General features: G+C 31.5%; 1 protein-coding gene and 1 long non-coding RNA gene across 5 annotated transcripts in view; both read right to left on the bottom strand.

The window, feature by feature from the left end:
• The window catches only part of LOC126768170 (uncharacterized), a 259312-nt gene that overhangs the window by 80081 nt on the left and 154737 nt on the right, over positions 1-24494 (bottom strand). The window lies entirely within an intron of this gene.
• Positions 1-24494, bottom strand: part of LOC126768145 (proton-coupled amino acid transporter-like protein pathetic) — a 53648-nt gene that overhangs the window by 11497 nt on the left and 17657 nt on the right. The window contains exons 1-5 of one of the 4 annotated variants that reach the window (XM_050486079.1): positions 20919-20999; positions 10151-10307; positions 9571-9670; positions 7783-7924; positions 354-437 (exon numbers count right to left, since the gene is read on the bottom strand). In XM_050486079.1, the coding sequence (XP_050342036.1) occupies positions 354-437; positions 7783-7841 (143 nt within the window). In that variant the 5' untranslated portion in view covers positions 7842-7924; positions 9571-9670; positions 10151-10307; positions 20919-20999. Of the gene's footprint in view, positions 1-353; positions 438-7782; positions 7925-9570; positions 9671-10150; positions 10308-20918; positions 21026-24494 lie in introns of those variants that run through there. The other 3 variants (XM_050486080.1, XM_050486081.1, XM_050486082.1) reach the window with 3 other exon arrangements.

Genomic DNA, 24494 nt, shown 5'->3' with positions numbered 1-24494 from the left:
TAATGCGTAAATGTTAATAAGAAACATAAAATGGAAATATTCACTGATTTTTTTCACATGCAACACTTAAAACGTATTGACGAGAAATAGTAGAGAAATTGTGTCATGTTATTTATCTACATTCATATATAACGCCCAATTCGTTTCTTTGGGTATTTTTTTTACAATAATTAATATAATTATATGAACTTTAACTGATAGAGCGGATAAAAAAATTTATCGTAGGTAGATATTTTAGTAGGTTTCCTAACGTTTCATTTTGTGGTTTTATTAAAGTACGCAAAAGATCTAATCTTCAAGTTTTGGTATTGTGTAGTAGGAATATTAATCCTAAAATAATGATTTTAACTCACGACGTATTGGATTCCAACGGTCTGTGGTCAGCAGGCACGTAGGGGTCCAAATCTTCTCTCGATCCATTATACGCGAGCTCAATCCTGAAAAAAAAATCAGCATTAATACCATGATAATAAAGTAACGTTAAAAATCATAATATGTCGCACATAAGACCTTATTCTGATCGTTTTCAAAATATTATTTCTCCTTGGTTCACTCATGTTATTGATAAAAGAGATGGCAATAGAAGGGTCACTGTTTTAGATACACAGAAAAGAGACAACTATGTGTTAGGTGCTTCGATGAAGCGCGAATATGATCAACAGTAGAAGACCATGTGAGAAATGAAAGAGCAAATTGGTGAATTTCTATACAAGCGGCAATTAAACCATAAGTATACTCGTAAAGGGTACGATGCGTTCAGTGTTACATTGATTGTCAATTCATGGTGAATTTGTTAACCCCAATCAGTTCAGATCATTTTAATGTGATGAAATAGGTGTTTTTCATTGCATCAGCCGAATTACAATTAAATTGCATTTGCGTTTTAGTTTTTAAACACTCGAATTCTGAATTAAAGTATCACATTAGCATAATATAAGCGTAGCGTGCTCTAATTAGTATATTTCTAAATGTTGTTACAACATGAAAAAATATTAGATTGTTGAAACAAAATTAATGCAATGGTAAAGAAATATGATCAAAAAACTACAAAGGTTCTTCACAATGCAGGTGTTATTGTTATTTTTAGAATAATTTCAACATATTATAATAATTATAATGTCGTTCGAAAAGAAATTCTTCGTACATTTTAAGGCTGACTGGCAGAGAATATTATTATTATTATTACAGGACCGTTAAACTCATCTTTTGTGGAATTTAATTTTGTTTATCAATAAAGTATATAAAACGGTCTCTATTGTGTTTGTATATCATGTGACAAAATATCGTACAAGCATTTAAGCTCACGATGTTTTACGGTGTTTAAGGTCACGCGATGTTTTACTTGCACGAAACTAAGCACACGAAAATTCAGTTGTGCATGCCCGAATTTGAACCGACAATCTCCGGTTAAGATTGTCAGGTTCTAGCGTTAAAGTTGATCCCTATAGGCATGTCGTCGTTGTATTATGCATAATATTGTCGTAAAAAGGGCTGGGTAATCGTAACAACTTTAACATGTTAATTATATTATTTTCAATTAATCTATATATATATCTATATATATAGATATATATATATAGATTAATTAGTTAAAGATCCACCTTTTTTAAGTTAAAAATGAACATAAAAGCATTTCGAACGTAAATGTATATATATATATATATATATATATTAATTAGTTAAAGATCCACCTTTTTTAAGTTTTATATATATATATATATATATATATATATATATATATATATATATATATATATATATATATCATCTTTGCTTAGTTACTAGACTACGTTATTAGACTACGTGACATTAAGTAGTTACCACCGAGACAGACATTGGCGATGTAAGAAGTTTTAACTAAATCTTACATCGCTAATGCGTCACCAATCTTGGGCAGGAATATGTTATCCCTCGTGCCTCTAGTTACCCTTGCTCGCTTATCCTTTAAAACGAAACGCAACAATATTAAGTATTGATGTTTAGTTATTTTTCTGTTTGCTTTATAATGAGACCCATCTCAATTTCATCATATATATAAATATAGATTGCTATTCAATAGTTCTAAACGACATAGTATGTAGTCCAATTTTTTTTTTTTTTTTTATAGAATAGGAAGGCGGACGAGCATATGGGCCACCTGATGGTAAGTGGTCACCAACGCTCTTAGACATTGGCATTGTAAGAAATGTCAACCATCGCTTACATATCCAATGCGCCACCAACCTTGGGAACTAAGATTTTATGTCCCTTGTGCCTGTAATTACACTGGCTCACTCACCCTTCAAACCGGAACACAACAATATCAAGTATTGCTGTTTTGCGGTAGAATATCTGATGAGTGGGTGGTACCTACCCAGTTACAGTACGTCGCTGATGACAGCACATCACAACTAGAGCTGAATATATGCGATTTAGCGACACTTACCCGAACGCGCTTGACGTCGAATTGAGTCGAGTATAGGCGATTAGGTTTACTGAGTGTAACGGTTTAGTTTATTTTACTACCCAGAAAGAGCGGTAAGTGCTCTAAAAGAAGCTTAACCTTCTAAAACAAATGCACATTGCAGGTATTGTAAGTATTTCAAGTGAATACAGCACCGTTAGTCGAGGTGCATCAAAGTTCAAATTCGCTCCTTTCGGCTCCATTAAGCTCTTCTATCACGGTCATCCATTTTAATGGTAGAACTTAAATTTAAGATGTTAGTTGTTCAGAATTACACCCACTTAATTATACTTGAAATCGTTAATTAAACAATACAAAGTATTACAGTTGAAGTATAAAGCAGGAACTGATTAATCAGCTTGGAGACGTTTTTGCGTTTGTACTAGTGTAATTAAATGTAAATCACACAGTGATTAAAACGAAAATAAGCCACTTTGCGCAAGTTACCATGTGCCCCGCATTTTCGCACAAGTTAGAAATGTCATTGTGTCTATTATTATTTTCCTGCTAATTAGTTCTTAATTAAATACACGGGGAAATTGAAATTTTATGTCGCAAAAAATGTCACAATGTATATGAATGCTATAATGACATTCATTACTTGAGTAAAAAAAAAAATTATTGTTATAATTGTAGTGAAATGAAAAAATGTTTGTCTATATATTTATTCTATTGGTGAGGAAAAGTAATTGCGGGATAGAGACGATGCCTTACGTACAATATCAGGACGAATTTTCAGGACGAAATTAAGATACGATATGGGATAAAAGTTTCGATGAGGATGACTACTAAATGTGTCGAGTTGAAGAAAATTATGATTAATAACTTTTTCAAATTAAGCTTGTACTATGTATTGTATAAACCAGACAACTGATATACTACATATACTACTTTTCTTTTGTAAATACATACTCATAAAGATAATTACATCCAAACTCAAGACAAACAGACATGTTCATGCAAACAAATGTCTGTCCTGGGTGGGAGTTGAACCCACAATCTTCGGCGTGAAATATTTACGAACCACGTCAACCGGCCCAATATGTCATTTAATTTTATAATATTAAGTTTCTTTAAAAATATAAAAATTATTTGTTTATCTATTTATCTGGTGATAGTGTTCTACTCAAATGCAAAAACGTCTCCAAATTGATTTGACAGTTGTTGGTAACATTCAAGTCAGGCCTGCACTAAGCCCCAGTTTTGTGTGATTATAAAGCAAAACTTAATCTTTTACAGTTAATCTCCTGATATTTCATTAGTGTCTGCGTATACTAATCCAGATCAGGTAACTTACTTAACTGGTTTCTATACGATTGCCGTTTTCCCTTTAATGGTAAACCAATATGCATTGTATTAGAATAATTATTATAATTAGAAATACCGACTATAATCCGTTGTTTTTAGTATAAACAGAGACTAAGACAATATTGGTATTGTCTGAACCTTACTAGCTGTAAGTCAATTAATTCAATCCCTAGATTGGAATTTAAAACGGATACTAATATCCGTAGCGATTATCCATCGGATTTCCATTTTCTTGTGTAAGGTTGAGCGCACAGTGTAAACACAGTAGCACTATCTCTTGTCTCATTCGGGCAAACCGTAAACCGACCCAGGCGTAGAACGAGCACTTTACGAGCTGTCAGTGGTCTCTAAAAATTAAGCTGGGCTTATCCAAAAAAAATCTTGAGAGAACTCAAAGCACAAATATTTTCTTGTACAGGATTCGAACATAGGACCACCGGATCGGCAGCCCTATCAGCTATCCACTAGGACAACGAATCAGTTTTATAGACAACCAGTGCTTGTAGACAGTAAATAGCAAAACGAACTGAAAGTTTGCAGGTAAATATTTTTCTCGTGATGATGTGAACCTTGGTATATTTTAAAAGCTTTGACAGATAAATGATTAATATCATTGATATTTTCATAATATGCGACAATACCATTGTTAGCAAAGACAGCAATTATTATGCTTCTCTTCCCTTATATCCATAAGTTATATGAAGTCATCAATGACTTAATTATATTAATATGTATATTTTTCATACGTGAGATTTAAATAAAATTATAATGTATGTAAATATAGATATAATTTAATGTATTACAATTTAAATTAGTAATTTATGGAGCGAAACGACACAAAAACAACTTTAAATATGGCACGGACGCGAAAGTCTGTTCCGGTTGCGGTTATTTTTGTTTCTTATAATAGTTAGACAGAAAATGGACTAGTTAATGGTGATCGGTCTAACCGACCGTGGTAGAATATCTGATGAATTTTAGGTACCCACCCGGGCTTGCACAAAGCCCTACCACCAAATAATAATAAATTATAAAATTAAATTATATTATTTAGAAAAATGGCGGGTGCTCAATGGATGCGATTAGCACAGGACTAGAGAATTGGCTCGCCTGTGAGGAGACCTATGTCCAGCAGTGGATTAATGTGGATTGAATGTGATGTATAAATAATGTCTTATTTTACTAATTATGATTGACGTTTTTTAATCCTAAACTTGGGTCTTTGTCACTTAGGTACTTCATTAAAACTTGTCATTCTTCGTTAAGCAATATCCATTATAAAAATTAAATTAAATTTAGTATACTATTCGTAATATTTCTTTATAGCGTAGATAGAGGCCACCTGATGGTAAGGAGTCACCACCGCCCATAAGTATACGTATTCATACAAGTCAAAATTGAATAATGGAATTTTCTCGATTGTTAAAACAATGTATTGTCTAGATTAATTTTTCTTAATTTACACTTCTAATAATGTGAACTGTTCTTTTTATTAATAGCTTAGACGGTCGAATTGGCCAATTTGTTCTGTACGAATATTGATTCAAAATATTATGTCCAAAGTGCTTGTAATTTCACTTGTCATTCAAAACGGAACACTGCAATACAAATTATTGCCGTTGTCGGCGGAATAACTGATGAGGCGGCAGTCTTGCACAAACCTAGGTCCTGATATTATTAATTGTATTTCATGTCTGTCAAGGCCATCCCTAGAATGATTTAGTAATGTTATGAAAAAAATATTCTACAACATTCGACATTAAATTCATTAATATATATGACGGCGCGCTGATTTTTGATTAGTTTTAATGATAAAATTTATGAAATTATATTATGATTTAATGTTAATCAAAATTAGATTTTTCAATATTGTTTTAGTTTTAGTCGATTGTGTTATTGTTAGTTTTTTTTTATGAGCGGGTAACTCCGAATAGAGTAGTGGGTGTCGCCTCGATGAATAGCGGCAGTCATGGGGTGGACAGCTGCGGCACGAGGTGTACACGTGCTAACCTATTGGCTCGTAAAGTTATCATCCAGTGTTAATTGTGTGTATCTTGTGTGTTAAATTAAAGAACAATAAAATAATAAGACTTTGGACAATACGAGTGTGCCTTTTTTTTCTTATTTTCAAATTACCTACCGTTACAACGCCCACCATGGATAACGACAGCCAAGATCACTATAAGGCCCCTTCTGACACTCCTTTATATATATATATATATATATATATATATATATATATATATATATATATATATATATATATATATATATATATATATATAGGCAAACCCATTTCAGTCCCTTTTTCGACTTAGTTTGTCAACCAATTTTCTTTGTTCATCATTATTATCATTCGTTAAAAATAATTTGAAACTTGCTGGAATTTTTTCAAAAATAGATTAATAATATCGATCAAACGCTTATACAACTATTGTAAATAGTAAACATTTCCTTTCATCTAGTTCAGGTTTGTATATTGAATAAGAATTCCTTTGATCATATTTTATAGTCGTTAAAACCATATCACTTTTATATTTGAGCTCAATTTAACAAATAAATAAAACTTTCTTGACCGTTAAAAATTCACAAAAATGCCTGATTTTTATAGCAATAAAAAGTGAACGGATAAAACAATAAAGGTAATCTAAATCAAACGTTATATTTAAATGAATAAAATTAAAAATCATCTTGAGGTGTGCTAGTAAACCTGCTTTCGTTTCCAAAAACATAATAATAATAAATAGCTTTCTCGTCTTCGTTTAAAGATTATATAGAGTACAAAGTGTTTGTGTATTACTATGCAAATATATGTAAATGTATGAGAATTTTTATCACAATGTGGTAAACATCCTCGAGGTAACTGAAGCTGTAATACTTACGGATCAATTATTAATGTATATAATTTATGACAATTTTAGTACCGGTATCTTTTCGGAAATAGTTTTTAACACTGGAACTTGGCGTACAAAACGTTTGTAAGATACCTATGTACCTTTATTTGCTTTTTATTTAAAATTATTATCATTTAATAAGTAGTACCTTTTACGACTATAATATTTAGCATAGTTAATATATTAAACTTATTCTGTTATTTAATTTGTAATTGTTTAGTTTGTATTAATCCTGACATTAATTTTATTTATATCGAACTACTTAAAAGCGGCCAATCTCAAGAGACATTAGCCAACTATGCAGGAGATATTATAATGCACAAGTATGTGCGCAAACACAGGTGCACTCTCTATTCCCTAACTCTCGTAATCCGATGTCGATCCTGAACTCTTTCCGGTCGTGTAGGATAGCAGCCCCTGCTATCCCACACGACCGGAATAAGTTCAGGCGCAGGATCAACGAATTTACGTGCTTTCTGAGATACGGGAGTATATACACTTCCAACTTCCAGACTCCGGGCTGTTGCTGAGAATTTTCTGACAGAAAAACTCAATAACTTTTTACTGGCCCGACCTGGGAATTGAACCCAGGACCTCCGGGTCTGCATCCTGCGGCTTTACATCAAGCCATTAGACCAACGAGGCATTCATATATAAATTATCATTGGTAATTTTGAATTGCCGTTACAATATCCTAACTAAGTATATTTGAGATAAAAATAAGATAGCAAGTGTTATCTTTACCCTTTGTATGTATAAGTATCAAAGGTATTTAAGTGGTTCTCAAAATGAATACCATTTGACGGCTGTAAAGCAAAGGGATTAGAGGTTACCTCTTGAGATTACAAAGCTAGTTTCAGTAATTTCAACGAAAACATCTCACTCAGAGTGCCATAAGGTCGTCTCTTTCAATTTTTTTGTAAACAATTATGGCGATACGACTTACACGCCATCCATTATACACTAGTTACCACCCGCGTGAGTAAAACGAATATTTTAATCCACATAAATCAATTGTATATCGATAAAGTTAAATGAAAGTAATATAGGATGAAATTATTTCTCTTAAATAGTTAATAGCCAACACCGCGTGTATAATAATAAGAAAAAGTTTAAAGTTTGTTAAACAATACTTACTTTGAGCTGTACGTGTCGGGGCCGTTTTTGATGGGAGGCGAACCGTTTTCTTTCTCCATGATTATCTTGAATTATGTTTTTATAATTTACAAAAACACCTTATTATGTTCTACGTATAACCAGTCATTGCCACTAGTTTTATCTGAAACAAAAGAAGAATCGTGTCATCTGTCTCGTTTTAACCTTTTAAGTATAATTATAAAATTCAAGACATGTTCGCAAGGTGCTTGGAATCCTTATGGAATATTAGGATAGTTGTCTCCTTGACTCCAATGGTATTACTATAAACTTTAGTGCTCAAGTTTGTGTGTTCAACGCGACCGATGAGAGTTCACACGCAAAACCAACGGCTATACGTGTTGTCCGAGATAAGGGAGGATAAACTCTATAAATTTCCAAATTCTGGACTGTTACTGCGAATTGATAAAAAAACTGATAACTTTTTATTGGCTCATTTAGGAATTTGAACCAATGACGTCACAATCTCTTCTTACTACTTTCTTTCGCTGGTTCTTCTCGGGTCTTAACTATTTATTTCAATAAACAAGTATTTCGCTTATATGTTGAATAAATATTATTGACTTTTGATTTTGACTATTTACAAAAAAGATAAGGAAATACATTTCTTAAATAATTTCTCATAAGACACAAAGTCGCTTATCCCAGCAATCACAAGCGAACGTTTTCACGACTCCGCCCATACAATAGCATTTACTCCTAAATTACAATTAGCATTTTGTATTTAGCTTTTCTGAATTCAAATGAATTCGCCTAATAGGTGTTCATTAGTGCCTATGTATACAATTCAAATGACAAAATTAAAATAGTATAATTAAGACTTTTATACATAAGTATAAAAGTCTTAATTATTATACAAGTTAATCTAAAAGTAACATTTGAATAATACGATCTATATTTAAAGATGTTTTAACTAAAACAATTAGGAAGGTAAATACATTATTTGTATTTACTTCAATTTTATAATATCAATTTTACGGCTACGGCTAGGCCGGTAATCAGAAAAGGCGTATGTACAGAAATTTATATCATAAGCAAAAAACCTAAAACAACGACACCTGTAATTGGTATATAAAGCGTCAAGTTGGGACAAACGTATTTAAGTATTAATCAAATTAAAAAAAAGAATGTAAATGGTTATAACACGTGATTCTTAACCGATCGCAGGCTTAAACTCAAGCAAGCACCACTGAATTTTCATGTGCTTAATTTGTGTTTAAGCCTGAAAAGCCTGTGAATATCCCACAGCTGGGCTAAGGTCTCCTCTCCTTTTTATGTTTATAATCCTTATAGAGCTTATTCCACCACGCTCATCCAATGCGGGTCGGTTGAATACACATGTGGCAGAACTTTATTGTAATTAGACACGTGTAAAATTCCTCGCGACGTTTTCCTTAAGCGTTAAGCACGAGATGAATTATAAAAAAATATCTATAAACGCGTGTTGGTGGTAAGACGGCAAACAGCATGACGCTCTCTTATGTCGTCGTACCCCGTCGAATCCCTTATTCTGCATTCTATACGATATATCCTTGCTTTACAAGAAAAAATATATATCAATTTTAGTATCGCACCACCATTTTTTTTTGTTTAACTTCACATTACCCATCAATTTCGTCAAGTGATGATGATGACGCCAATTTCACATCTGTCGGCCGCGTTTTAAGAGTTTCTTTTACATGTATTGAATGGCATTATACATTATAAATATAAGATAATATATTATTACTTTTTCAATGAGATTTTAATCAATTATTACCTATTATTTACCTGTTTTTATCGGTGATGATTGAGACGTAGTAATTTAATGTGTCTGAGAATTCCCCGCACAATGAAAAGCAAATATTGGAAGTGTTGTTATTTTCTTAATCTGTAAAATTATCCTTAGTTCAAGAAGGCTCTTCTGAGTACTTTTGATATATTATTTTCCAAGTATGTATAGAATGTCATCAATTTAATTGTTTTTGTTCAATATTTTGTGTTTGTTACTTCAGAATTTCGTCATTTGGATCCATAAGTATTTAAGGGAACTTCTAAAATATTATAGGCATACTAAAAGCGATTTTTGTATTTTCATCAACAAGCTAGAAAGTTAGAAAGTATGATTTGGTGATGAAGAAGACCAGAGATTTCAACCTGAACTCCTTAATTATATATGATCTTCTTTTGATTTAACTGTGTAACGAATCAAAGAAACCAATGCACTTAATTAGAAAATTACTTAACTGAAAAAAGACTACTGCAAGTAACGAATTAATTTAATAATTGCCATTGTAATATCTTTGTTTAAATGACCTAATGAATCAGTTTATTTATTATAAAAAAAAAACATAAATATGACAATACTCACATTGAGTTGTTTTCTTTTGGCATTCTACAATGCATCCAAACAGTCAACAATATTATTTATAAATATTGTTTAGTGAGCTGAACACTGATTTATCTCTTTATGACATCATTGATCTGACATTCGAATGAAGAAGACACTTCTTTGTTTAACTTATCACCTAAAACAATATAATATTTATTATAAGTATTATTGTAAATAAATGATTATTAATGGACAGTCATCATTTCATAACTAGTCTATAATATTTGTGGTTTACAAGTGCTTATGTTTACAATAAATGATGGTGTAAGAATTCTGGAAATACGCAAGTCAGTTTTGTCATTTTTTTTGTTCTGATATGTATCATTGATAAGTATGATGTTTCAAGAGAAGATAAATTCGTCTGTCTAATTACGATTGTACACGCTCAACGTCATACCAAACTTGGGTAGGTTTCCGATATAGTTGATGGTTCACTTACAACTGATCCACCATCATTTAAACTTGAGTACACGAGACAATGTAAATAATACCTATCATAAACATACAAATAGAACAAGTTGTTGTCGAGATGCCTCAGTGGACAGAACTCGTAGATTTAAGGCAAACATTAAAGGTTGAAATCCGGTCAAGCACCATTAAGTCATTTCTGACCGTCAGTTTTGATCATAAATTATATTGTGCTCTTCGGTGAAGGACAAGAATGCAAGAACACATTGCAGAACTTGCCGTATGTTAATTAACTTATATAGGAATTAAGTCTTACTGAAGCAGCATTTTGGAATGAGCTCTTAAATTCATCGTTATTAAAAAAGGAAGTATTTGTCAAAAATGAAGTAGATGAACATTTACAGGCTGTAGCTTCAAGTTTTGCTTTACAAGTTGGATGTTTATGACCTGAGTATTCTTAATTTAAATATTATAACGTTAGCAGAAGTCTAGACCTTCGTTCGTCTTGTTATTCAATGAAGTTTTGATATCTTATTTCATCCCTCATCACGTGAGCATTTCATATTGGTACACGCCACACATCTTGTGCAATGTCTGAATTTCAAATACATTCAGACGTGGCACTTAATGAATGCTATAAATAGCTGATTTACATATAGAATAAAAGTGACTATAATTTTAAATTGTCGGTAGTAAAGGAAAACAAAATGAGGTAGAATATTTTAGAAGGATTTTTTTTTAAATATATAGTCAAGCGCTTGACTGTTATCACATCTGATGGAAAGTGAAGATACAATCTAAGGTGGAGCACGCTTGCCTAGAAAATACCTATTCACTCTTGACTTGAAGGTACCCATATTGTAGGTGGTGGGGAAAACGGAGGTCGGGAGGGTATTCCAGACCTTAGCGGTGCGTATCAGAAACGAGGAAGCAAATCGTTTCGTACGTGTCTTAAATACGTCAACTACGTACGGGTGCAGATCTTTCCGATGTCTCGCAGTTCTTTTGTCTTTGTCTTTTTTCGGGAGAACTAAATTAAATATATTATGACATAAGACATACATGATTTAATCCACTTTAATTATAATGATATTTTTCCAGCATACGGCTGGTGTGTTTATTATTATTTTTTTTTTTATAGAATAGGAAGGTGGACGAGCATATGGACCACCTGAAATAATAATTATATTACAATTATATTACAATTCATCACCGGCACTTCTACCCATAAACATTTTTTTTATTTAAAATAGGTAGAGAGAAGAGCAAATGGGCCTGAATGGTTAGTGGTCACCACCACCAATAAAATTGACTCTAAGAAATATTAACAATACCTTACATCGTCAATGCGCCACCAATATCTGAAACTAAGTTTCAGATATTGGTGTCTTCTTTCTATTTTCTATCTTTGTTCTTTGTGTCTGTTATTATATTGGCTCACTCAATCTTCAAAAGGGAATACAAAAATAATAAGCATTGCTATTTCGTAGTAAAATATGTGATGAGTGATTGATACCATCAGACTTAGATAGGGTTTTTACAAAGCCCTACCAAGTCCAGTGCTATTGTAAGAAGCATAGAACAATAATTTCATGATAAATGCGCTGTTAATGATAAAATAAAAATAAAATGTTATATTTCTCGCGGCTGTATAATTACAGGCCATACTTACATTTTTAAAGTAAAGCCCTAACAGAGTTTTACCATAAAGATAACGAAAACATTTCAGAGCGTTTTCATTATAATAATGTCACACAAACGCGGTTTCGGGTAAATTACAAAGAAAATGAAGATGTCACGTAATTTTTATAATTAAAAATGGCGTTACTCATTTCTAAGAATTTTAATACTACATTAAGGATAACTGGATATTCATCTTCTTTAACCCACAATGGCACTGAGTTTTCTCAAGATTTTCTCGCGATGCATTATTAGATAAAGATAGATAGATAGATAGATAAAGTCTTTATTTGGATCACACCACATGAGTAAAAATAAGAAGATAAAAAAGAAATGACAAAAGTAACACAGAGTTTAAGTTAATTTATGTCGTAGAAAAAAATAAATAAAAAATTAACTAACTTACAAAAATATTTACAAAAATATTTTGCATCTAATTTTATTTAATCTATATCTATTAAATATAATTGGATGCAAAATGGGAATTGCATTATTATGAAAACACAAAGAAAAGAGAAAAAAATAAATAAATAAAAATTAACAAAAATTAACTGTAAAGTGGTGTGGCATCCAAAATGGACAACCTCTCAGTTGAAGCTGGCATAATATTAACCCAGCACTGATTTTCAGAGGCCTCCATGTGACAGTGACGGACGGCCATGTAAACGTGACAAAGAGTAGTATCAAATATTAAAGTGGTAGATTGTTACGTATAAACAAGTTATTAAATTACAAGTTAATAAAACTTAAAACTAAAGTCGTTAACTGAAATACATATACGATTATAAAAAAATAGGAGATTAAATCCGATATACAAATTAAAAAGTTGACATTTAGGCGGTATTTTTGAAAATTAATATGACTCCGACTCAAACTCAGCGATCAACGCCATGGGAAGTAATGGCGGCCAATGCTATTAAGAAACAACACGGCGAATGAGCATTCTGACAAGCGAGAATAGGTAAGTACTTAAGACCTAATCTTTGTTTTTGCTTTACATAAATATATTACGTTATTTGTGTTTACAGATTAACCATGTAATTTACATAGATAATATCAATCTATACATATAAATGAAATTGGAGTGTCTGTTTTTAATATCGAAATAACCGCTTTTTACTACATGCATATGAATATATATACGGTACATACACCGAAATAACATTTTTTACAATTTTTGTCTGTCTGTCTGTCTGTCTGTCTGTCTGTTTGTTCCGGCTAATCTCTGAAATGGCTGGACCTATTTTGATGGGACTTTTATTGGCAGGTAGCTGATCTAATAAGGAGTAACTTAGGCTACTTTTATTTTAGAAAAAAAAAAAAAATGATAATCTATACATATAAATAAAATTGGAGTGTCTGTTTTTAATATCGAAATAACCGCTTTTTACTACATGCATATGAATATATATACGGTACATACACCGAAATTTTTTTTTTTTTTTTTACAATTTTTGTCTGTCTGTTTGTCTGTCTGTCTGTCTGTTTGTTGGCTTTTGGCTGGCCTAATGGCTGGACCGATTTTGACGGGACTTTTATTGGCAGGTAGCTGATGTAATAAGGAATAACTAAGGCTGCTTTTATTTTAGAAAAAAAATGATAATAAAAATGATTAACTTTTTTGTTAAATTCTACGCGGACGAAGTCATGGGTACAGCCAGTAATAAAATATATTTATGCCCAAATTTCTGTTGTTTTAGAGACGGCGATAATGGTATTCCTAAAACCTACAGTGGAGGCAGACACTCCGCAACCAATATGACATGAACAATCTGCATGAAACAAATTGGCCATGCAATTATAGGTACATTTTTAATTAAATAATTATATCGTCAAACATGTTTCTTTCAATTTTGTATACTATGAATTATTTATTATCAATATACACGAATATGTGAATGAGAAAGTTAAAGTTCAGTCTGTAGGTTAAATATATATAACTTATATCTTAGTCTAAACGTATGCAATGATTTTAGGTTACGAAGTGGAGGCGGCAGATTATTCCAACATTTGGTCGCGGCGTATTTGAAGCTTCCACGAAAGGCTGCAGTACGATGTGGGTGCACAAGCAGCAAATAGGAATTCGCCCTGGTGGAGTGAGTTGTATTTACGGCCGATGACCACAAAAGCTTATCATAGAGATATCCTGGTGATTTGGATTTTATGACTCCGAATAAAAGTAAAGCGAAATGCAATTGTCTGCGGTAGTCAGTCCTTAAAGATTTGGCTTCATTAATGTAAGGCGTTACATGAGCACGTGGCGGAATGTTAAAACAATAACGAGCGCAGGCATTCTGTACTTTTTGAATGGCCGTTTTTGAGCGAGCAAGCATTCGTGGCCCTATCACTGTATCGGCATAATTTAATTTTGACAGCACCAGTGACTCACACAGTGTAAGACGTAATTCGTTTGATAGAGACTCTCGTACACGGTACAGCAATTTTAAACGGTAAAAACAGTTACGAACGGTATTATTTACTTGTTTTTCAAAACGCAAGTTTTCGTCCATAATGACGCCTAGATTTTTAGCTTCGGTGACTCTTTCAATAATTACATCGTTTATAGATATAATAGGGCTATAACTAGATAATTGTTTAATTTGTTTGTTTGTGCCAAATATCATATATTTAGTCTTCTTCGCATTTAAAACTAGGGTGTGGGATTGTGACCATGCAAATATTCTATTTAAATCATCATTTAAGTTTTTAACGGCAGCCTCTAGGTTCGACAAGTGAAATGATGTATAAGCTTGTAAATCGTCCGCATAAACATGACAATCACTATTTATAATACAACTCGTTACGTTCGCCGTATATAATATAAACAATAAAGGATTGAGCCTTAGGGCAAGCCTCGTGTTACTGGACGACACGGAGAACATGCTATAGTGCCATCTTCACCTATTAATTCCACTGATTGTCTTCTATAAGTTAAATAACTTGCAAACCAATCTATAGCGGTTTTATCAAAACCATAGTACGCCAGTTTTGCAACAAGTAAAGAGATATTTATAGTTTCAAACGCTCGAGAGTAATCTAACAAAACCAGCAGGGTAACTTTACCGGAGTCCTGGGCACTAAGTATGTCATCTACAACCGTGGTGAGTGCGGTAGTAGTACTACGATGCTTTCTAAAGCCAGATTGAACATCAGGTAGGATATTATTGTTTTCTAGAAATTCAGATAGTTGGATGTAGACTACTTTTTCCAGTACTTTAGATAAACATGGGAGTATGCTGATAGGACGCAAATCAGACAATGAAACTGGATTATTCAATTTTGGTATAGGTTTAATAAGAGCCTCCCTCCATAGGTCAGGAAAGTTGCTAGACTAAAATTATCAATAAATCTATTCAGATTTATTGAGAATTTTAACCACTAATGTTTAATTAATTATTGTAATAATTACTGTGATATTGATTTAGATGTCCTATCGATTTTATCGTCCCGTGTTAGTTTGATAACGTAAAACAGGGTAATCCTTTTTTCTCAGAACAAGCTTTTAAAATATAGCCAGTTTCGGGGGTAGAACAAGGGTACATGAGTCTTACCCGCTTAAACCCAATGATAGCCGTTTCGACATAGACCGGAGACTTCACTGGTTCTCGTGGCGTGTGAAAGAAAGAGAAAGAGAGACAGATGATGTTTAATCGACTTGGAAGCTGTATATGACGCTTATATTATATATGTATACCAACCAACCCGCATTCTACCAACCCGCATTGGAGCAGCGTGGTGGAATAAGCTCCAAACCTTCTCCTCAAAAAGAGGAGAGGAGGCCTTTAGCCCAGCAGTGGGACATTCACAGGCTGTTACGGATTACGGATATAAAAAAAAAACAATTTGTTACTTAATTTCAATATTACATTTACTTTTTTTTGTTGTCAAGCACAAAAAATATGTTCGAAATAAGGAAAGTCATGTAGGTTTAATAAATATAATTATATTAATAATAATAAAGTAATTCTATGAAAAAAGACCTTGCTTAATTTGATAAGCTTATATTACCAAATTGTTAAAAAAAAACCATTTAAAGTATGAAGTATAGAACACTTTAACATAAAATTATTTCAATTAGACACACTATTGAACCCTGACGCGGAACTAATAGTCCAAACGTCTATATTATTACACTTGAGTAAATGCTGAAAGTATTTTTCTTTAAAATTAAAACAATTACAGAACATTTTGATAGTTTCTACAGGATTGAAGGATAAAAATATCAGAATTACAATAACAAAATGCAGATGGGAGGTTTGAACAGAGCGAGTAAGTGTACTTAAAGCAGGGTGGATAATATCCTGGTACCAAGGTATATCAATGAAAATACACTTCCGGTGTAAAGGGTGATATTTACTTCTTCAAATTCTGGACAAGTAATGTATATCAATATGGTATGTCAGTGATGGTGACTTTACCATAAGGCATTACAATTTCATCTAAATTAATAAATTTAAAATTAATACATACAAAAAAATGGATAAATAAGGTCAATTAAATCATAAAAGTTTAAATATATGATATAAAAGTTAAGTTAGCATTATTGATTTTCGTTAAGAATAATTGAATTTGTGAAAAAAGTAACATCTAAGTTTCTTCCCGGGTTATCTTCGTATTAGTTGCTTAAACAATCAAATTGTTCATGTTACTTAATGATTTAAAAAATTATTTGTCGTCTTTTTTAATTGATTTATAAACTTAATGTACGTAGTACAGGTAATGTTTAAAAAAAGTTGAGCCTTTATTAATTCACTGTCGAAAACTGCATATAAAAATAAAATGGCGTCTCCTTGACCTCGTTTTCAGATTAAGTCTTAATTCATGCTTGTTTGTATGGATTTATTTCAAGAGTATTTGTTACTTTTTAAATATTTACTCATAATTCCGTTTTTAAGTTAATCCTATTATTATCGCGTTTTTCCGCGTTTTTATTTTGATGTCGTGTATTCTGTCGTGTATTTAGACTTATTTAAATAACCCATGAAGTATAGTGGGTTTCTTCATCCAATAAAATAAAAGCAAAAACCAAAATTGTTAGTTTTTAGTTAAGGCTATTTATAATTATATATCTTAGTACATAAGCTTATTAGTTTATAATAAATGTACCAACTTATGTTTAAAAAGATAATTCTGATGATAGATATCTGTAATAGAAAATCCTATGCATAAGTAGCAAGTTTTCAACCGCGAGTTAGGGGTTAGGGGCTTCACTATAATACTCAAAACTTTCCTTAGACTATGTCTCTGTACCTTGGTTTATTTTGTGTCTTAATTAGTATTACATATATAATATATAATAGCTTCGATATTAATATTACAAAAACCAAATAAATATTATATCGTTCTCATGTACATTAGCGACTTTATACATTTACGTTAGTACTTAATTAGACTTTAACTTTTAGACTAAATTCTGGAAACTAGAACATAAGAACGTATATAACATGTGTATATACATTCATTTTTCTTCTAGATTACTATATATTGAGTACTGTACATACTAAGCAATGTATGTTTTGCAATGTAATAGTCGCTTCCTAAGGTTCAAGAAAGTGCCACGGTTGAGTTAGTCGCCTTCCATATGAAAAGGGCGTTTTTCCTCTCGCACCCTTACTCGCGGGTGAAGTTTAAAACTAGTTACTTATATTTAGATCAGTGACTTTTAGAACAAAAACGTAAACCAAAGTTTTCTAGTTTTCATAAATCATTAAGATTAATCCGACTCCCATGTTATTCGACTCCCAAAGAGTTCCCAAGAATTCCTTAATCCCATTAGATAACATTATTATTATCCGTGTCCGAATTAATGAACACCATACGAAAACAACATTATTATATTCTCGTAATCGAATAATTTGTTCATTTGTATTGAAAGAAGATATTTATTTATTTATTTATTAAGGTTTAGATATGTATGTCGACAGACGGAATATTCGGAGAATTTATTATTGAACTAGCAAAACTCGGCAGATGTTGCCTTTCCTGCGTATATCAATTCACGCGTATAATATTGATATTCGTAAAAAGAATATTTCGTAAAAGGCAATTTTTATCTACATAAGATTTCCCTAACGATCAGAAATAATATTTTGATTTAACATTACTTGCTTAAATTGCCCATATGAATAACCAAGTAACTGAAAATAAAAAGCCGGAACAGATTATGTAAACGTTGGGCTTTTTACATGCGTTTTTATGCTCTACAGCGTTTCTATAGAAAGCATTCATATGTATCTATGTAAGATATTATTATATTTTTAGGCAGTTTGTAAGAAACACATTTTATTGAGACTTAGACTTTGCAAACTTAGTGCACAAGAAAAATATTTTTATTTTAACGGGATAATATATAAACCATGTTTATTTTGAAAGTTCATTCATTCTAGATATTGATCACTCTTTACATTGTAGGCTAGCAAAAGCAGCTTCGCCGTCCTAAAATATAGTTTGTGACAATCTTTAAAATCGGCTGACTAACTTACTGCAAGGTACATAATGGCATAAATATATGAAATATTTAAATTGTTAAGTAGCAGCAATAACAATGGTTGTTTGATTTTGGTAACTCGAACATAGTCATATTAACTTAAAAAGAGGTAGGTATTATAAAATCACAGACAGACACTTCCATTATTTTGATTAAGACTAAACCGTACCTTTGAATATTTTTATAATAATTCAGTTATTAGCATTTGTACAGATAAAAATAAAAAGAATGATTGTTGTGGTAGCTTGCAAAGAGCCATATTAATTTAAAAAGTTGCAGTTATTTTGAAATTACCATGGACAATTCAATTTCATTTATTTGTATAAATAATACTAGTTTGTAAGACGTTTTATGTACAATACAGCCAGTAACAGCTTATGAATGTTCCACTGCTGGGCTAAGGCCTCCTCTCCTTTTTTGAGTCGAAGGTTTAAAGCTTATTCCACCACGATGCTCCAATGCTGGTTGGTGAAATACAAATGTGGAAGAATTTCAGTGAAATTAGATACATGCAGATTTCCTTACGATGTTTTCCTTCACCGTCAAATAATAGATAAACTATGATCACAAATTAAGCACATGAAAATTCAGTGGTGCTTGCCCGGATTTAAACCCACGATCATCGCTTAAGATTCACGCGTTCTTACCACTAGGCCATCTCGCTTTCGAACAATACAGCCATAATATACCAAGTAATACATGACGTGTAGTATATAGAAAGATTTCTATAGATAATTATTATATTTGTAACCAAATGTAATGTACATATAGTACATATGTACATGCAAATATATAGCGTTGTCTTTTTTGAGGTAAGACATGCTGAGGCATGTTTGTTATCGACATAATAACGTCGTCATTTTTCCCCTTGTCATCAGTGTTTAATTTTATATACATAAAAAAAATTGGCACAAGTCTGTCTTTAAAGCAAATAAAGAACGAGAACACATACGTTTAACGATTTTTTTACCCATTCAAAAATTGTTTTTTTTTAATGTATATATATATATGTTTGTAGTGTATGTTGTCCTATAGCTTAGACGATTATATCTCGAGGATGGTCCTTTCAATAATTCGAACAATGGATCATTTTTTATATTTAATGAAGATGGGCATAAGGGGAGAAAACTAGTGGAGAGAACGGGTGTCATGGTGTAAATAACGTAGGTATTTATGTGAAGCGTTTTCTACAAAAAAAAAAAACCTTATAGACTGCGAATTGGACTGCGATTTGGATTAATACTCAAGCGCTTGAAAAAAAAATGTAGCGCTTGAGCTTGTAGCACGGATATTACGGGTACTATTTTTTTTTAAATAGTAATCGCATTTCTATTTAGTAAATGTGAAAATGCCGGCCTCGAAATGTAAGTGTTTATGCTCGTGATTTATTTCAGTATTTTTGAACACATTCTTATCGCAAACTTTTCTTTGTTTACTGAGAGCATACAATTCATTTTCAAGGTAATTGTATTAAGCCTGTTGTTTCTCTGTCTTAATACGATTAAGGCTTTATACACGCATTAGAAAAATTCAATACCATTTTATAACGTTATAGACAATTTTTGATACAAAAATAAATATGAATTAAGCTACTGTATATCCATTCCTGAACAAATATTGTTCCTGTGTGGGTTGATGGCTTAATAAGTTACATAATTTCATCCAATACTATAAGATTCCTAATAATATAATTCAAATTAAGTATGCGAAAATTTATTTCGGCTATAAATAATTTATCCATTGGATTACCTCGGCTTAATGCCCTTAAATCTTAGCATAAAAAGATAAATTACTTTCATTATTAAGAAAAAAAATGGTTTATAGTATTATAAAAGATACATTTAAATTATAATTGCATTTAATTAAAAAAAGAAGTCGAATTCAAAGAATTTAAAATGTTTCGTTAAATAATTAATAAATTAATCGAATTATAAAAGAAAAGAAAGATTTAATTGTTTTACAAAGTATTATATTTTATGTCATTAATTGCAAGCTTTGTTGGCTATTGAAGTATTTGTCATTTTCGATTGAACAAAATTGTTATTAAAAAATATCGAGCATTCCTTGTTTCCCTAACCACAATAAAATTAAAATATCGAATAATATAAATACTATCATCATTTTTGTGAAATGAACAACAAATTATAACCCGCGTATAAAAAATGTACTCACCTCTTTCTTATATTTGTAACTAAATACTTTATTATCACAAAGAGGCATCTATTATCTACGTCTGTAATCACGTGTGGCTTTATATTAAATACACGACTTCAATCTTCAGCCAACAATTATCGTATATTATTATATTATACAGTATGCTTTTCAAGGAAATTCTATTATTTATACCGAAATAGCTTCATTGTTTGTTGAAGGAATAATCTCTTTGTTAACGCGGTTTTTCAATTATTCTCAATGTTCGCTCTTATGAGTATATCGGTGATGATTTTAGGGATTGGAAATATAAGGTGATTCATTAGGCATTCACATTAGTTTTTTTAGTGAGAAAATACAAAAAGTACTTGAGATATATAGTTACTGTGTGTTGTATACTTGTGTGTTTGTTTGTGTGTATGTGTGTGTGTGTGTGTTTTAAATAATATATATCAGCCAGGAGAAAATTATATAATATACATTTTTGAATAATCTAATTTAACTTACATCAAAATCAGCTCCGAGGAGCATTTTTGTAATTGATCGATTAAACGATTGACGATTTGAACTTCAACGCGTGCCCCTAAAATTCATCTGTACTGTTTTAGGTTTCATCATGTTTACGTGATCAAGAATCTACTGAATCTACCACAAAATTTTGCTTGAATATGTCACAGCAAATTGAAATAAATAAAATCATAATTATTTAAACCATCACTAAATATGAAAATTCCCATGTATGCTTATGTAAAGAAAACCAATTGTACATATATCCAATATGTTTGCCATTAGTAAAGTTCTTATTTCAAAATAAGTTGTGGTACAATAATTTACCAATTACTGTTCACAGTCAAAATATATACAAAGCTATATATTTTAATTCGAAGCATATATTGGTGCGCCTTGGGTTAAGACCGACTCGAATGTCCAATGTTGTCATTGTTGTGCCTCTGTTACCGCACTGTACTCGCTTGTGTGACGCGCGCGTATACTATATACTTTTTATTATATATATATATTAATTCGAAATTCAGTTTTTACTGATTTCGTTCCATATCTTTTTATTGGTTTTCCTTTTAATTATAAATTCTTTTAATAACCATAAATTTTGATATTTCATATTTGTCGTGCGCTCCCTGGCGAGAATTTTGTTATTAATAAATATTTCAACGAAGATAGATCGATGTGATGAACGAACAACTCATTACGCTAGTAATACGCTTTCAAATATCGTGTATTATTTTCTCCCTTTTAACCGGAATACATCTATATAAAGTAATCATGGTTCGCCAGAAATGACTGTTGGGTGAATACCGCTCACTTACAGGCATGTTCGAAGCTTTACTTCCGGTATAAAATAAATTATTTTAACCTTAAAATTAATAATAATAGCTATTGCAATAAGGCTACCTATTGCACCTTATGTAACCTTTTTTTGATTTTATTTTTAATTCCCTCATGTTTTTTAAAATATTAGTTATTGGACAGTATTTATTAGGATTTCATATTTATGATGAAGATTTTACCCAAGTGAATTACTTTTTTTTGCTAAAAAATCATCAATCATAATCTTATAATGGAGCTTACTACAATAATAGGGCTTTTGTTACATATTGTGTAAACGCAGTGCATAATAAATATTTATACGTGCAATATCAATATGCTTGATCAATTTTGTATATTATATTTAAGAATACATTACATAATTTATAATTTGTTTTGTCTAAATTCAGTGCGTAGCTTCTGTATAATTTTGTAACTTTCCAAACTGATTTAAAGTCAGGAGTTAAAACAATTTAAGAAAATGAAAAGTAAAATATTTTACTAGGGCTTATAGTAATTGAACGTATAAGGAAATGCTTACTAACTAAAGTTTGTATTTAAATTAGTCGACTAATTTACGAAGGCCTGATTTACTTTTGTTAACGAAGCAAACTTTTCATAAATAAAGAGTAGTTTTTTGTATTAACAAATTTGGTTTATGATATTCTTCATTAACTTCGCGAAACGGTTCTGACATAAAATAATTGAGCTCAATAATTTTATCCGGCGCGGTGTTTCAAGAACGCAAGCAACAAAGCGCACGGTCTAGTTCCTGCTGTCACACTGCTGTGCCATTCAGTATGGACGTTCAAAGACTATCAAATACTTCTAGGAGCTCCTTTCTCGGACAATGACCGAGGTTTCGACTCTGAAGATTAAGCTAGCCACTAGACCAACGAGTTAGTATTGATATGCGGGATAATCTTGGGAAATAAAATTATGAGAAATCATTTGTGAAGTTCAGACTATTGAGTCCGCTTAGTATTTGCCAAAGAACTTATTCGAAACCAATAAAGCAAAATTTGTTTCGTCACTTGTTCACACGTCTTCGTCGTTTTGCGTTATAGAACAATCGACAAGTGATATCATATATGACTAATCTATATTAAAAATGAGGAGACGTTGTTTTTGTAATGCTAGACTGAAATAACTAATATACATGGAAATTATACCAGAAGATGCAGCGCGTTTCGGTTAAGTATGTTATATAAGCAATTGCGGTTTGCAGTTTCATCCGCTTTAAATTTAAACTACTGAGATGACAAGCGTGAGTATAATGTTGATGTTATATAATAAAATAAAAGCTATGTAGTATACATACTGCATATGCATTCACAGACATCGTAAGTCTTATTTTCTTAGAATTTACGATTGCAATTTTAATATACAAAAGTATCAAACAAACACACATATATATATATGTGTGTGTCTAGGACTAGTGATATGAAAATTTGCATGCGTGTTCTTTTTACACTTTAGGTTAGCACAAGGCGGGTTTTTTTAAAATTTAACCCCTAAGATAGTAAAGGGGATGGATGTTTGTATAAAACTCCTTCCTTTTTGAAGAAAGAGATATGAAAATTGGTATTTAGTAATTCGAAATTATGAGGCGTGCTAAGCCTAATTGTTTTAATGTATTAAATTTATCAGAAGTATACAACAAATATTATGTTTCGTCATTGTGAAAAAAGACAACTGTGTTTTTTTTAAATTAAATATTTGTGCAAAATATTTTGCATCGACAACGATTTAGTTATTTGCTCAAGGCCATTAGATATGTCAAGAGAATGCAGATTATTTCGCTAATGTCACCTAGGATTGATAGGACACGAAGAAGGCTGAACGGTCGGTGAGATTATGTCTTCAACCGTTATCTGTCAACTAAATTATGAAAACAAACGATAGTGTCAATTCAATTATTAGTTCATGGTCTAAGGCAACATAATGTATTTTGCCTTAGACCACGAAAAAAAAGGATTATAGTAATAGCATAGATATAAGCTACATTCATTGGTTATCTTCATCTTCTTAATAAATAAAAATGAATGTTTGTTCTTAACATGTTTCTGAACTATTCATACGATTGAGGTGAAACTTTAGTGAGTTATTCTATGTGATCTCGGTGGCATAAAATCTTTTATGCCAGGAACATTCACGGGCCCTTTCTTTTTATTTGTATGTTTGTTTTGTTATTCAACCCGTCTGAAGCCGAGACGGGTTGGATTTTTATAAATTAATGAATTCGAAATTAACTTCGAATGACTAATATCATGA

This window comes from Nymphalis io, chromosome 4 (assembly GCF_905147045.1).
Source record: "Nymphalis io chromosome 4, ilAglIoxx1.1, whole genome shotgun sequence".
Taxonomy (NCBI): Eukaryota; Metazoa; Arthropoda; class Insecta; order Lepidoptera; family Nymphalidae; genus Nymphalis; species Nymphalis io.
The sequence above is the reverse complement of the archived record's forward strand: the minus strand, read 5'-3'. Positions and strand labels throughout refer to the sequence as shown.